Source organism: Salvia hispanica, chromosome 3 (assembly GCF_029641045.1).
Source record: "Salvia hispanica isolate PSC_SH4W2 chromosome 3, Shi_PSC_v1, whole genome shotgun sequence".
Lineage (NCBI taxonomy): Eukaryota > Viridiplantae > Streptophyta > Magnoliopsida > Lamiales > Lamiaceae > Salvia > Salvia hispanica.
The window spans coordinates 22,921,173-22,934,642 of record NC_142694.1 but is presented as its reverse complement, the minus strand read 5'-3'; the positions used below and the strand labels follow the sequence as shown (position 1 = coordinate 22,934,642).

At 37.1% G+C, this 13,470-nt stretch overlaps 2 protein-coding genes across 4 annotated transcripts; one reads left to right on the top strand and one right to left on the bottom strand.

The window, feature by feature from the left end:
- Window positions 1-5,548: 5,548 nt before the first annotated feature.
- Window positions 5,549-7,240, top strand: LOC125209545 (protein FAR1-RELATED SEQUENCE 1-like). Its single transcript, XM_089067603.1, has 2 exons — window positions 5,549-5,706; window positions 6,286-7,240. The coding sequence occupies exon 2, from the start codon at window positions 6,325-6,327 to the stop codon at window positions 7,051-7,053; it is 729 nt and encodes a 242-aa protein (XP_088923729.1). The 5' UTR covers window positions 5,549-5,706; window positions 6,286-6,324; the 3' UTR covers window positions 7,054-7,240.
- A 1,089-nt stretch (window positions 7,241-8,329) lies between these two features.
- Window positions 8,330-12,125, bottom strand: LOC125216522 (nucleic acid-binding protein). Of its 3 annotated transcripts, XM_089066870.1 has the most exons (9): window positions 11,560-12,118; window positions 11,127-11,172; window positions 10,889-10,942; window positions 10,756-10,805; window positions 10,558-10,599; window positions 10,011-10,124; window positions 8,940-9,018; window positions 8,781-8,852; window positions 8,330-8,700 (listed from the first exon to the last, which is right to left on the bottom strand). In XM_089066870.1, exons 1-9 carry the CDS (start codon window positions 12,057-12,059, stop codon window positions 8,653-8,655), a joined length of 1,005 nt encoding a protein of 334 aa, XP_088922996.1. In that variant the 5' UTR covers window positions 12,060-12,118; the 3' UTR covers window positions 8,330-8,652. The 3 variants fall into 3 exon arrangements, 2 of the variants coding, with proteins under 2 accessions (XP_088922996.1, XP_047974220.1); XM_048118263.2 differs by lacking the exon at window positions 10,889-10,942 and having other exon boundaries at window positions 11,560-12,114; XR_016136350.1 differs by lacking the exons at window positions 8,330-8,700; window positions 8,781-8,852 and having other exon boundaries at window positions 10,526-10,599; window positions 11,560-12,125.
- Between the last annotated feature and the right edge of the window lie 1,345 nt (window positions 12,126-13,470).

The window sequence follows — 13,470 nt, the reverse complement described above, 5'->3', positions numbered from 1 at the left end:
TATTGGATTACCCGATACCCGATCGGGTCCCGAATTATCCAATTTTTTTGTAAATTACATAAATAGTGTATTAATTCTACGCCAGATGCCAATCTTAGTTGTTTGCAACTTTTGTAGACTTCATCATCGTAGAGTACCAATAATACCATATTAAATTCACTTTCCTTGTGCTTACAACACTTTTAAGGACACAAGTCAAATTCCAAATATTTGACAATTTTGATAAAACACATATACTCTGATTTAGATGCTTGTGATGCACTATTTTTTAGCACTAAATAAACCTGAAAGTATATAGAGTATATATAGTATAGCCAAATGTCAGTGCCGAGATATCGAACACGGGGAAGGCAAACACAAAGTGCCTATCCTCTACTAAGACTCAATTACTATTTGGAAGAACGGAAGGTTTTGGAAAACTTTGAAAACAGGAAACAATAGAAGGCAATTAACAACTAAATGCGAGAAAAACACAGAGACAATCGATAGAGATAAGGGAATCCCAGGTATGTGCGTCCACAGTTATGATTATACAAATTCCAAACTACAATACGCTAGCACTGTTAATATTTTGATAGGAAGAGTCACCTAGCTTATGCTCATGCGATGCAAACGTTGATTACAAGATTAGGGTTGTCAATCCTAACACGTAACTCCAAATAGCTCCTAAGACCCTTGAAAAGTCCTCACTCTCAATTAATAGTACCGTTTTAAGGAAAGCTAACTATAGCGTCTACTAAGTGAATCTAACTCGCTAGAACTCTCTCATAGTTATGAAGCAAGCTATAGTAAATCATACACAATTGTGTCACTCAATCATGCAGCATCAGAACTACTTAGGGAAGAAACAAAGTAAAAACAAAATGGATATTAAATAGAAAAAGGAATTGTATAACCAAAGTCATTACTAACACATCCCTAGAATCCTATGAGTTTAGTTACACATAATGAAATAAGTTAAACACATAGATTGAAGGGAAGACAATTTGAACATAAAACTAAAGCAAATAAAACCCGTAGGTTGAATCCTTGTCGTTATTGAAATCCTTCTCCAACTCCTTGCACAAGTGAAGTATATAGGGCTGGCAATTTTTGACACGACACGATAACACGACACGAACCGGCACGATATTAATGGGTTTGGGTCAGAGCTTATTGGGTTCGTGTCCTTATCGGGTCGACCCATTAAGGACACGAAAATTTCGTGTCGTGTTCGTGTCGTGTTCGTGCCGGGTTCGTGTTATCCGTGTTCGTGTCGTGTTCATGTCGTGTTCGTGTTATCTGTTAACAAATAATATATTAATATTATTAATTCTTATTATTTTCATTTTTCAATACTTATTAAATGACTCTTAAATCTCATTTTTCAATACGTGTTGTTATCGTGTCGTGTTGACCCGAAGTGGTTCGTGTCGTGTTCGTGTCTGAGGGTAGTGGGTCGTGTTCGTGTTCGTGTTTGAGATTTTCTTAACGGGTCATGTTCGTGTTTGTTGTTATCGTGTTCGTGTCGTTATCGTGTCGACACGATAATGACCCAACACGCACGATTTGCCAGCCCTAATCTCTATGATTTATTTTGCAAATAGAAGCTCTCTTTTTTTGATGAAGCTTGAGGTCTTATTTATAGGGGAAAGCCAATCCTTGTTGTAGAAGGAAAAGATCTTCAAAATATGGTAAACCTTGGAGCAAATTTAGGGCATCTCGGATTCGCCGCCTTTCTCCGGCGGGCCGCCGCACCTTAGCCGGCGGTCGCCGCGTTGGAGTCCTGAGAGTCTGTCTCTTTGGCGGCGGACCGCCGCATGACTTCCGGTGGTCGCCGGGCGAGACTTCTCTTCCAAGTGTATTTTTCCGAGGCGGACCGCTGCATTGATCTGCCCGGTCGCCGGTCGTCGTCTAACTCCAGATTTCCAGACTTTGCGTTTTGGCTCCCTTTTTCAGCTCAATTATGCACATTTCTCACAAAACATGTCAAAATACCAAAATAGACAAAATATGCAAATAATGGACGTGTAGAGTGATGCACTTTTTATTTGCACTATAAATACCTGCAAGTATACAGAGTAGGTATAGTATAGCAAAAAGGTTAGTACCGGATATCGAACACGGGGAAGACGTACACAAAGTGTCTATCTCCTACTAGAACTCAATTACTATCTGGAGAAACAAAATTTTTTTTGAAAATTTTTGAAAACAGAAAATATTAAAAGCAGTAAACAACTAAATGCAAGCAAATCACGGAGAGAAAAGTATAGAGATAAGGGAATTCCAGGGATGTGCTTTCACTTTTATGGTTATACAAATTCCAAACTACAATACCCTAGCACAGTTAATACTTTGAAAGGACGAGTCACCTAGCTTATGCTCATGCGATACAAACGTTGATTACTAACATTAGGGTTGTCAATCCTAATACGTAACTCCAAAAAGCTCCTAAGACCCTTGAAAAGTCCTCACTCTCAATTAACAGTGTCGTTTTAAAGGAAGCTAACTGTAGTGTCTACTAAGTGGATCTAACTCGCTAGAACTCTGTCACAGTTATGAAGCAAGTTATATTAAATCATACATAATTGTGTCACTCAATTACGAAGCATCATGATTAACTTAGGGAAGAAACAAAGTAAAAACAAAACGGATATTAAATAGAAAACAGAATTGTATAACCAAAGTTGCTACTAACACATAATTGAATGAACTAAAAACATAGATTGAAGGGAAAACAATTTGAACATAAAACTAAAGCAAATAAAACCCGTAGGTAGAATCCTTGTCGTTCTTGATGTTCTTGAAATCCTTCTCCAACTCCTTGCACAATTGAAGTACTCTAGCTTTTGATCTCTATGAATATTGCAAGTAGTAACTCTCTTTCTCTATGAATGTGTTCTCCCCTTTTGATGAAGCTTGAGGTCCTATTTATAGGGGAAAATTATTCCTCATCATAGAAGGAAAAGATCTTCAAAATTTGGTAAGTCTTGGAGCAAATCTAGGGCTGGTCGGATTCGCCGCCTTTCTCCGGCGGGCCGCCGCACCTTGGCCGGCGGTCGCCGCGTTGGAGTCCAGAGACTCTGACTCTTCGGTAGCGGACCGCCACATGTCCTCCGGCGGTCGCCGGGCGAGACTCTTCTCCTAGCGTAAATTTCCGAGGCGGACCGCCACATGGCTCTGACCGCCGAGCGCCGGCGGTCGCCGTACAACTTCGCGGCGGTCGCTGGTCGCCGTCTTACTCCAGATTTCCAGACTATGCGTTTTTACTCCCCTTTTCGGCTCAAATATGCACATTTCTCACAAAACACGTCAAAATACCAAAATGTATAAAATATGCAAATAATGGACATGTAGAGTGATTTTGATAGTAAAAACGGACCAAATAATGGCCTTAAAACAGTGCAAAATCTGAGCGTATCATAGAGTGACTTTGACATAAAAAATGGACCAAATAACAGCCTTAAAATAGTGCAAAATCCGAGCGTATCAGCTTGCCTAAGACCACGAAGGTCTTTATAAGCTTCCAATCATGCGTTTTTTGCCCTTAATTACATATCCATTAGTTTGTTCTAGTAGATGATTTCCTCAAGACTTCTATGTATAGAAGGTTGTCTTGACAATCATAGTACATACATTCTAATTAATGTAAGTTCTAATAGACAATAGGACCGAATAAATCCCGGCACAATGATAGAGAGAAGAAAATTCTCTTTGGGCATAACCCATTGTCATTGTCTAGCCATTTGAGATCCACATTTACACTTGCAATGATACTTGCTCCCACTGACTGACATAGTCTGTAGGTAGTATTGCAAGTCTTGTAATCTTTGATAGTCTAGATCAGTTTGAACAATCGTTAAGTATTTTCTTGGCCTTAAGACTAAGAGCCATAAATACTTTATCATTCAATGATTAAGAAGTTGATGTGTTGTTGAATACTCAACCTTGTCGCACTTATATTATTTTAATACTATGATGCCTTAAGCATCAACCATAAAACAATAGTTGAGCATTAATAGCTCCCACTTCAACAAAAACCTAAATGTATCAAGATCTCTTACTTAGAAGTTGCATTGTCATGTAAGTCATTGTCCTTCTATAAAATAGGTCAATCCAACTCACAAACATCTTTTCTTGCTTTAAACAAACATTGATGACAATTCAAGCTCTCCCATTTCCATATCTAGTCTTTTGTTCAAATGAACTAGGACTTAAGAAAAATGCAGCCTTTATGAATTCGTCATCTATCATGTTACTTTCCTCTAACAGTAATATAACGACTATTATTCTAAATATTTTCTACTTTTCATTTAAATCTTCTTGTAGTCATTTCTTATTACTTTAGGCGATGACTTGTGTCAGAAACTATTGGAGTGATCAAAAGATCCTCAAAACATTCTGTCACTCTAGGATATTCCAATCGAATCATCTTGACAGATTCTATTGATATCCATCTTTCATCGTCATTAACCAAGACTTTTCGAGCTACTTAAAGGAAAATAGCTTGACCTTATTCCTCAAAGAGCTTGTCAAGTACATGCATAATGCATTCTCGAACATTCTTCGTGGAATTATGTCGAGAAAATGGAGGACATGAATCATTGAGTATAAACTCCAAGCTTTCAGCGATGATAATCTTATCCATTTTCGTTTCCGGTCTACATAATTTAGGCATTCGAGTTTACTTTCTTTAAGGATCGCAGACAAAAATTGAATGACATAATGAAGATTTGACAAATAAACTTATTATCACATACTTATGGTCAATACATAATCGCAATTACCAACAAAACAATTATGTATATTGCAACTGTAAAATTAAAATTTTGTACCCTCAAGAGGTCAATACGCATTAAAATGTTAGCATTTTTACTGGTCACAACACCGACGAATAGTCCAGAGACCGCAGCACAGCATGACCGCCAAATGTTGCCTAAGCACGACCATCAGATTTAGCACTATAGAATCTTGTTTCTACAACATACTCCCATAACAATGCTCATGTGCTGATAACAAAACCAAGCTATCTCATAAATTCTGTTTGAACTTCTGAAACCTGTAATTTCTTAGGATTATTGTCCCCACAGCATGGGTGGCGATAATAATTTTTTTTTATACTCCAAAACTAGTGCACGAAAACTCGGGTTGTTATAATTTTTATGCAGTGTTGTTTTGTAAGTTAATGAAAGAGTAAAAATAAGAGAGATGAAAAAGTAGAGATAGAGATGTTTCTATTTTAGAAAACTTTAATGATGAGACAATTTAAAAAGAAAAATATTTAATTTTTAATGGGACAGATGGAATAGTATATAACAATAAAAGGAATTTTGTTTTTTCGATTTTTGGTTTATATGTGATCCAAATCGATTCGAAAAAAAAATAGCAAAAACTTTAAACAAATCGAATCAAGCTAAAAAAAAACAAATCAAATTTTAAATTTTAGTTTGATTCGAATTAGAAATTCAATTTTCAGTTATTTTAGTCATCCCTACGCCGTTCATTAAAATTTGCATGGTCTAAAAATAAAACTATGGAGTATTTATGTGGACGTACTAGTCGTAGCATAAAATTTCGTGGTTGGGGGGCTGGGTGAAAGGACGGAACTGCCCTTGCATATAAAAAGGCAACTTGCAAATCTGAACCCTCTTAACTCAGTCTCAATTGCTCGTGCTTCGGCCCCACACAGTGGCCTCAAAGTCAGCGGCGGCCACGCCAATCCCTCCGGTACGCTCCGATTCCCTTTCTCCCTCGATTCCTGCGGATCGCCTCTATGCTGGATCCTGTCTCTTTCCTTTATTTGTTGCAACGAAGAATCTTTAATCGTGTAACTGATGAATGTTGGGGATTGCAAATTTTGGATTTGGATTTGGATTTGGATTTGGATTCTATTCTGTGCCACTCCTCCTCTTTGGAATTTTAATGCTACCAATGCCTAAAATTTCAAGGGTTGAAGAAATGAAAGCAATTGTTATTGTTTTTTCTTTTTTTTTCACTCTATTTTGTTCTGTTTCCAAGGTACTCGATAACATTGATTTTTTAATCAGCTGAGCTTAGTCTGTTTCAAAGCGAAAAAAGAAAAAAAAAATAGAATGTTTCGATTTTCTGGTATGAAGTAATGGCTACGTATTTTGGGGTTTTGAATGCAAATGGTGGTATTTAATATATTGTGGAAGGTGCATCAAATAAATTATTGATGGCAGAAACATTACTAATTACATGTGAATTAGCATTCTAGTTATCGAGATAATTGAAATGATTGTAGAAAGCAGGCAATCCTAATATGCAGAGTTTCTTTAATATCAGGGATCTTGAAGTAGGAACTAGTTATTGCTCAAGATTTTGATGGATTATGATGATGTAAATGGCGAGGTAGTAGGAAGTTCTACTAATTACCAAGGAAGAGATGATGACGATGCAATTGTTGGGAGTTCTGCTGACGGACTAGACATTAAGGTGGACGAAGATTCCTCGGTGAGGGAGTTGTTCCAACTGGATGAGTTGCAGGATGTTAATTGCGTCGACGAACCATATGTGGGCCAAGAGTTTGAGTCTGAAGCTGCAGCACATGCTTTTTATAACTTGTATGCGACAAGAGTTGGTTTTGTCATCCGTGTGAGCAAGCTTTCTCGATCAAGGCGTGATGGCACTGCCATTGGTCGGGCACTGGTTTGCAACAAAGAGGGATTCAGGATGCCTGACAAACGTGAGAAGATCGTAAGGCAAAGGGCTGAGACAAGGGTTGGTTGCAGAGCCATGGTTTTAGTTAGGAAACTGAGTTCGGGTAAATGGACGGTTACAAAATTTGTGAAGGAGCATACTCATCCTCTAACTCCTGGTAAAGGCGGAAGGGATCTCATTTATGACCAATACCCCAACGAGCATGATAAAATCCGGGAACTATCGCAACAGCTAGCAGTTGAAAAAAAGAAAGTTGCTACATACAAAAGGCATTTGGAAATGATATTCGAACACATTGAGGAACACAATCAATCTCTTGGAAAGAAGATCCAAAACATTGTGAACAGTGTCAGAGATATGGAAACCAAAGAAGAAGTAGATCCTAGATCTTAGAAGTATAGGTGATTGATTATTTTACAAACTTTTGTCCCCCAACTTAGGTCTGGACTGAATGAACTAGTTTGCATTGGGTTTTGTAGTCAGTCTAGTGTACATTAGTAGTAGGAATAGTGGGTTCAGAGTGTGTGTGTGTATTGTGTGCACTATCAATTGAATATGAATTGAGAGGTTTTTACATGAATTCAAAATCTTGATAAAATTACTTCACAGGGAAAACATTTTGTCTCTGGATGATTGAAATCTACTGTGTGGATCAATTATTGGTAGTTTAGTAGATTCATCTTCATTTTCTGAGTATGAGAAATAGAATCCTTGTGTTTGTTATGGCATTATCATCATTGTTGTCTTGCTCAGGAAAGGCTAGCTGAACTAGTTTCTTTTTCATTCCCTGATAAATTTAACAAGTTTGAGCATTCCCTGCTCTTGATATACTATGTTCATTGAAAGATCACGTGTCTTTCATATATTTCTGGGTAATATATTCCTATTCCTATTCCAACTGTTAGGGTGTGCTTGTAGGTGTGGCATGGTCTCAATCTGGTTCGGTATGCCTGACATGTTCTCGATCTGGTTTGGCGACTGTCATGTTTACAAAACAGCTCCACAGTCAGTTTACTAACACAAAATCCACTCTATGCACAAATCCTTACCCCCAAGATCCTATAAACACATGCCCTTATGATATTAGTATTTTTTGTTTCGAGATGCAGCAGAAAGTGAGTAAACAAAGTTAGTGAAAAATGTAATAGAAGTGAGTACAAAAGGTTAGTGAAAGGTGAACCCTACTTGTAGATATTAGTTTGTGAGTGAAATAAAGTTAGTGAAATGTGAATCCATTACCAAAAGTAGTAAAAAAGCAAATGAGACTTTTATTGATAGACAGACGAAAATGACAAAATGAAACACTTATTAGTGGACAGAGGGAGAGGGGGTAATTGATTTGATTGTAAGTGTAATTCCATTTGATAACCAAACAAACCAAGAATAATAGCTACATTATGCTAATTCATATTCAAACGCAATCAGGGACGGATCCAGAAATTCTGTATAAGTGGGGCAAAATTCCATACATTTTAAGGATTTTAGAAGGGGCATTTATAATGGTATTTCAAAAAAAATTTAAAAATAATGATCAAAATAACACTAATGAATTTTTTTGAGGTGAGGCATTTGCCCCTTGTATGATGCATGTACATCCGTCCCTGAACGCAATGCTTCAATGGCATTTTTTCCAAGCACAAAGGTTACCAACAAAGAGTAATGGAATAAATTATACTACCAAAATTCAGTTAAATAAGTCAACTTTCAGGAATATGAACCTTCCTGTCCATTATTTTTATGGTCAGCAGCTTCAATATCTGTAACTAAAGGATCTACAACCATCAAAAAATCATCAAAGGCGATCCCACACCATGTATTTAATAAACATATCCACTATTGCAGGTTCAACTCACATAATCTACGGAATCTACAAATACTACATCCCAGAAATTCGAAGATGAATATGAAAGGGGGTGCCCGACCGCAACCCACAAACCCTATGTAACACCATTTTCTTCAGATCTATTTTGCCCAGGAGCATCAAATAGCTCCTTACATAGCAACATCAGGATCCAATCTTCTCTGAATAGCAGCTGCTGCCTAAATTTTTTTGAAAAAACCCCCTGTTAGCAGATACAGAAGGAATGGATCATATTCAACACTTTTACAGGCGGCCTCACCTCAAAGTTGCCGAGTTTGTATTGATATGCCATCTCTTCCCTGAGTTGTGCTTGCTCTTTCATTGCTTGAGCCTAAAAATATCAATTTCACCAGAATGAGAATACAACAAATTGCCAGTAAAAGTGGGAACAGAAACAAGATATTCATAAACATCATACCATCCCAGACTGCATTGACTGCTGTAAAGCTTGGATCTGTTCTTCCTTTTGTCTTTCACGTTCTTTCTGCAGTTCTAGTCTGTAAAAAAGAAAACAGTTTGAAGAACATTATGGACTTCAGCCCTGGACTATGTGTCAGACTAATGTTCACCAAAGAGCAAAGTCTGGCAAGAAACTCAAATTAAAAATAAACACAGCTACTTGGATTGCATACGTATAGTCATTTGACAGCACATTGGTCAGATCACATTACCAGTATAAAGAACTTATTGCATGAATTGGGGCCAGATACACATGCATTGAGTATCTTTATGAGAAAAGGGAAACTTCAGATCCAGATTATGGAGAAGGGCCAGTCACAATTAACTCAACAAATTTTGACCAAGTGTGCTCACACTTATAGTGCTTGGCCAAAGTCAAAAACTTGGAATCATAAGTTCAATTCTAACCAGCAGAAGAATACAGTTCATTTCATCGCTACAATCACTGGATGAACTTTCATAGCCACAATATACTTTAATATTGCCATTTTGTATGACTTTCACTGGATGAAATACTCCCTTCATCTACCATAAATATTCCTATTGGTTGAAGGCACAGATTTTTATGCAAAATTCATAAAGTTTGAGAAAGAAAGAAATAAAGTGAGTACTAAATTGGCAGTACTTTTCAAATTATAGTACTCCATGAGACTAATTTTGGTGAGCGGGCAAAAATGGAAAGACGAGAGTATTTTTTGTAGGTAGAGGGAGTATTTCAAACAAGAGATAACTTATTGTATAGAGATGTAAGCATAACCTATGTATTTATGATATTACATAAAGTGGCACTAATGAACGCTGGCAATTCTAAAAACTAATCAAGTGCATTTTGTAGCTCTCAAACTAAATCCCACTTTATGGGCAGGTTAACATTCGTCCAACTCAGACTAAAGATTATAAAAGTTAACTAATAAAAAATTCTTGGATCATAAATTTCTCAAATCAATGCTAGAACTAGTGGGGTATGTCATCACAGCATTATCCAGTAATAACTAGAAAATGTAAAACTCAACGGAAAACAATTTCTCACCTTCGCTGTTCTTCATCATTGAATACAGTACGCTCAGACTCCTGCACTTTAGCAAATCCCTTTTTCATTTCCTTTTCCATTTTATGTTTGAAATAAGCATCAAGGTTGTAATACCTGCAAACATAAGAGCAAGAATCAGTCTTGCATCAAAAAATATGTAGTAGAGCTGAGAACACAACTATAATTGCACGGTTTCATGTGTGAAAAGAGGATACATACATACCTACCTATCCCCCCCTCCCCCCGGAAAATAAAACCCCCCACAAAAAACTTCTCTCAGTTGAATGCAATATAGACCCCATGAAGTTCCAGAGCAGTGCTGTAAACTTATAAGTAATGAAATAACAGAATCAACAAAGTAATTACATTTAAGGCCACAACAAAAGAATACAAATCAAATTTCAAAGTAACAATGAGACAGAATATAAGAAGACATCTTAAAGAGAAAAAACATAAGACACAGCCAAACCTATAAACTTCCAAAGACAGCATATTAAGAAGTAAAGAGGACTAACTTTTTAGAAGGGAAGAAGTAAAGAGGACTAACTTTTTAGAAGGGAAGGTTGCTGTGTTATGATCTTCCATGAAGCTGCAGAGACCACAAGCATTAGGAAATTTTAGTCCCTTAATAAAGGGAAATTGCACCGAAAAAGAATGGTAAAGTCATCGTGAGATTGAATGTCAAACTAATTTTCAGATGTGTCATTTCAACGAAGTCTAGATAAAATAAAGTGCAAGAAATTACTCTTTGAAGAGCTGCTTCTCTTCCCAATTGGCTAGACTTTCCAGGTTGACCTGTTTACAGAGCAGTTAGAATCAGCATGGACATAATCACATTCCAAAAAAGGACTTGAAATCAATTAATAGAATAGATCTACCCCAGAACATATACAGCATGCTGTCCCTCCAGAAATATCCATTTCTAGGCATGTCTATTTAATATTAAAAATAAATGTAAGGAAAGCATGCCAAAAATACTTTTGAAGAGAATTATCAGCCATATATAGTGAACAAAACAATCACAAAGAACACTATAAAATACAATAATCAAAATCTGACAAGACTACTATAGAACAATTAAAGGAAGCTGATGATATAATTTAAAAGAATTACTACCTTTTTCACTTCTGATAGCCATGCGGTAAATTCAGGCCGTTTATTCCTACAACAAAATGATAAATAAATCATGTTAATGAAAAGTACAGAGAAAGTAACTCAGAAAGGTACTCCACGAAGAAATGGAACCAAAAACAGTGATCATCTTCACATCTTGACAAAACAGGGAGAATGCAAGATCAAGTGAAAAATATTTGATGCAAAATATATTGTTATCATTGTAGCTTGCTTTTCTTTTCGCTATGGTTTTCCAGTAGAAAAATAGTATTAATTTATAGTAATACAAAAAGCAGCAGACATTCATGAACTGAAACCGGAGTAGCAGAAGGTGACTTGAAAGCACAAGCTAATCAGTTTCTAACCATACGATTTTGCAGCACATAAATAATGATTAAGAAAGAAGAAGAAAGGCGAATTGAGCAAATTAACATACCACATATCAGTCTCTCTAATAATGCCATACTTCCCCCACAAATTAGTGACGGCGCCTTTCTTCCCCTTCTCTTTCTCCTTCTTCTTCTTCTTGGCTTTCCGTTTCTTCTCATCCTCCCTCTTCTTCCTCTTCCTTTCCTTGTCTTTCTCTCTCATCCGCCTTTCCTTCTTCTCCTCTCTCCTCCTCTTCTCTCTCCTGTGCCGCCTCCTCTCGTCTTCGTCAGACGAGTCCTCCGAATCGTAAGAGTCCTCATCGGAGGCGGAAGACGACGTATAGGAATCGGAGTAATCCCTGGACCGCCTCCTCTTGGAGCTCGAGCTTCGGGTTTTACTGTGGCGCTTGGCTCGTTTCCGGATTTTTTTGGAATCGTGGTCGGAGTCGGAGTCCGAGTCCGGATCGGGCTCGGATTCGGATTCAAAATCGGATTTATGGCGGCGGCGGCGGTTGGAGGGAGCGGCGGCGACATCAATTGCCGGGGATTTGTTTCTGTCGTTGCCCATTTCTAGATTTTGGGAGGAAGAGGGATCAACCCGGTCGATGATTTATACCTAATTGTGCTAAAACCCACGATTTTACACTGTTCAAATGAAACGCTGCTCTATTGCAACGACTCTTTGTTCACCACGCCAAAAGGGTAGTAAAAATTTCATGCTCCGTACCAAGTTGGCATAGTGTACCTTACCAATAATTTCTTGACAAATAGAAATTAAAAACACCGACATGTCACATAAATTAAACATAAATTCAATGAAACTAATTGCACATAATATACGCCCATTAATTATGGAAAGTGGCATTATATTAGGCTTGCAATATACCGCTCCTACAATATATATGTATAGTACTGTTAAATATGGAATACGTTTATATACTTCTTAATAGGGACGTCAATTCAACCCGAAACCCGTGGGTCGGCCCGAACAACCCGATAAAATGAGGGGGTTAGGGTTGTAATTTTAATACCCGAATACAAAACGGGCTAAACGGGTTGGCCCGAATGGGTTGATAGGTTAAACGGATTGGCCCGAACGGGTTGCGGGTCGGTCCGATGGGTTGCAACTTTTTATTAAAAATTATTAAGTTTTAGGGTTTTTTTATATTTTTGAATCTTCAATCTTTCTACATAATCATTATACTTTTCCATTCGATCCCACAATATCAGTTTTCAAGTTCCATCTCAACTCATTAGTCCAACGTCTCATCATCTGCCACTAGTGTCTTACCACCACCAAAGCCAATCAAGATATAATTAAGAAATAACTCATCAAAATCTTAATATATTTATAATTTTAATAATGATTCATGTAAGATATGATTTTTAATTTTCACAAAGAATTAGTTACTAACAATGTCATAATGACACGCACACAAGCTTTAATTTATGTTGTTGTTGATCGAGATGAAATGCTTCTTTCCAAGTATTATTGTAGAATAGTAGTATGAAAATATGAAGATTTTATATGATTCTAACTAAAAAGAAAAAAGTATCTAAAATTTTAAAATCATTTATAGAAGAAAATTTTGATACAAGAAATTATTTTCGAAAGCTTTTAGGCCCGAATAGCCCGATGGGTTAGCCCCAAACCCGGCGGTTTAGGGTTAGGGTTGAAAATTTATAACCCGAAAAATCCATAACCCGAATAGCCCGCACCCAAATAACCCGGCAACCCGAGTGGATTGGCCCGAACCCGAACGGGTTAGCCCAGTTGACATCCCTACTTCTTAATGTAATAATATTTCACATAAAAAAAGTAATCATATTACATTATTTTTCATGTAAAAAAATTACTCCCTCCGTCCCGCTTTAGCAGTCCCATTGACTTTTCTGCACTCGTTTTGTAAAAATGATAATAAATAGTTAAAGTGGAGAAATAATAAAGTAAAAAAGAGAATAATGTAGATAAGACTCTT

What these genes read in the sequence shown, in the direction of transcription:
- LOC125216522 (XM_089066870.1), bottom strand. Translation starts at nt 12,059, where the DNA reads ATGGGCAACGACAGAAACAAATCCCCGGCAATTGATGTCGCCGCCGCT. An exon ending in CATGCTGTATATGTTCTGGG is followed by an intron (nt 10,806 to 10,888) that starts GTAGATCTATTC and finishes CTCTGTAAACAG; the next exon opens with GTCAACCTGGAAAGTCTAGC. An exon ending in GAGAAGCAGCTCTTCAAAGA is followed by an intron (nt 10,600 to 10,755) that starts GTAATTTCTTGC and finishes TGGTCTCTGCAG; the next exon opens with CTTCATGGAAGATCATAACA.
- LOC125209545 (XM_089067603.1), top strand. Translation starts at nt 6,325, where the DNA reads ATGGATTATGATGATGTAAATGGCGAGGTAGTAGGAAGTTCTACTAAT.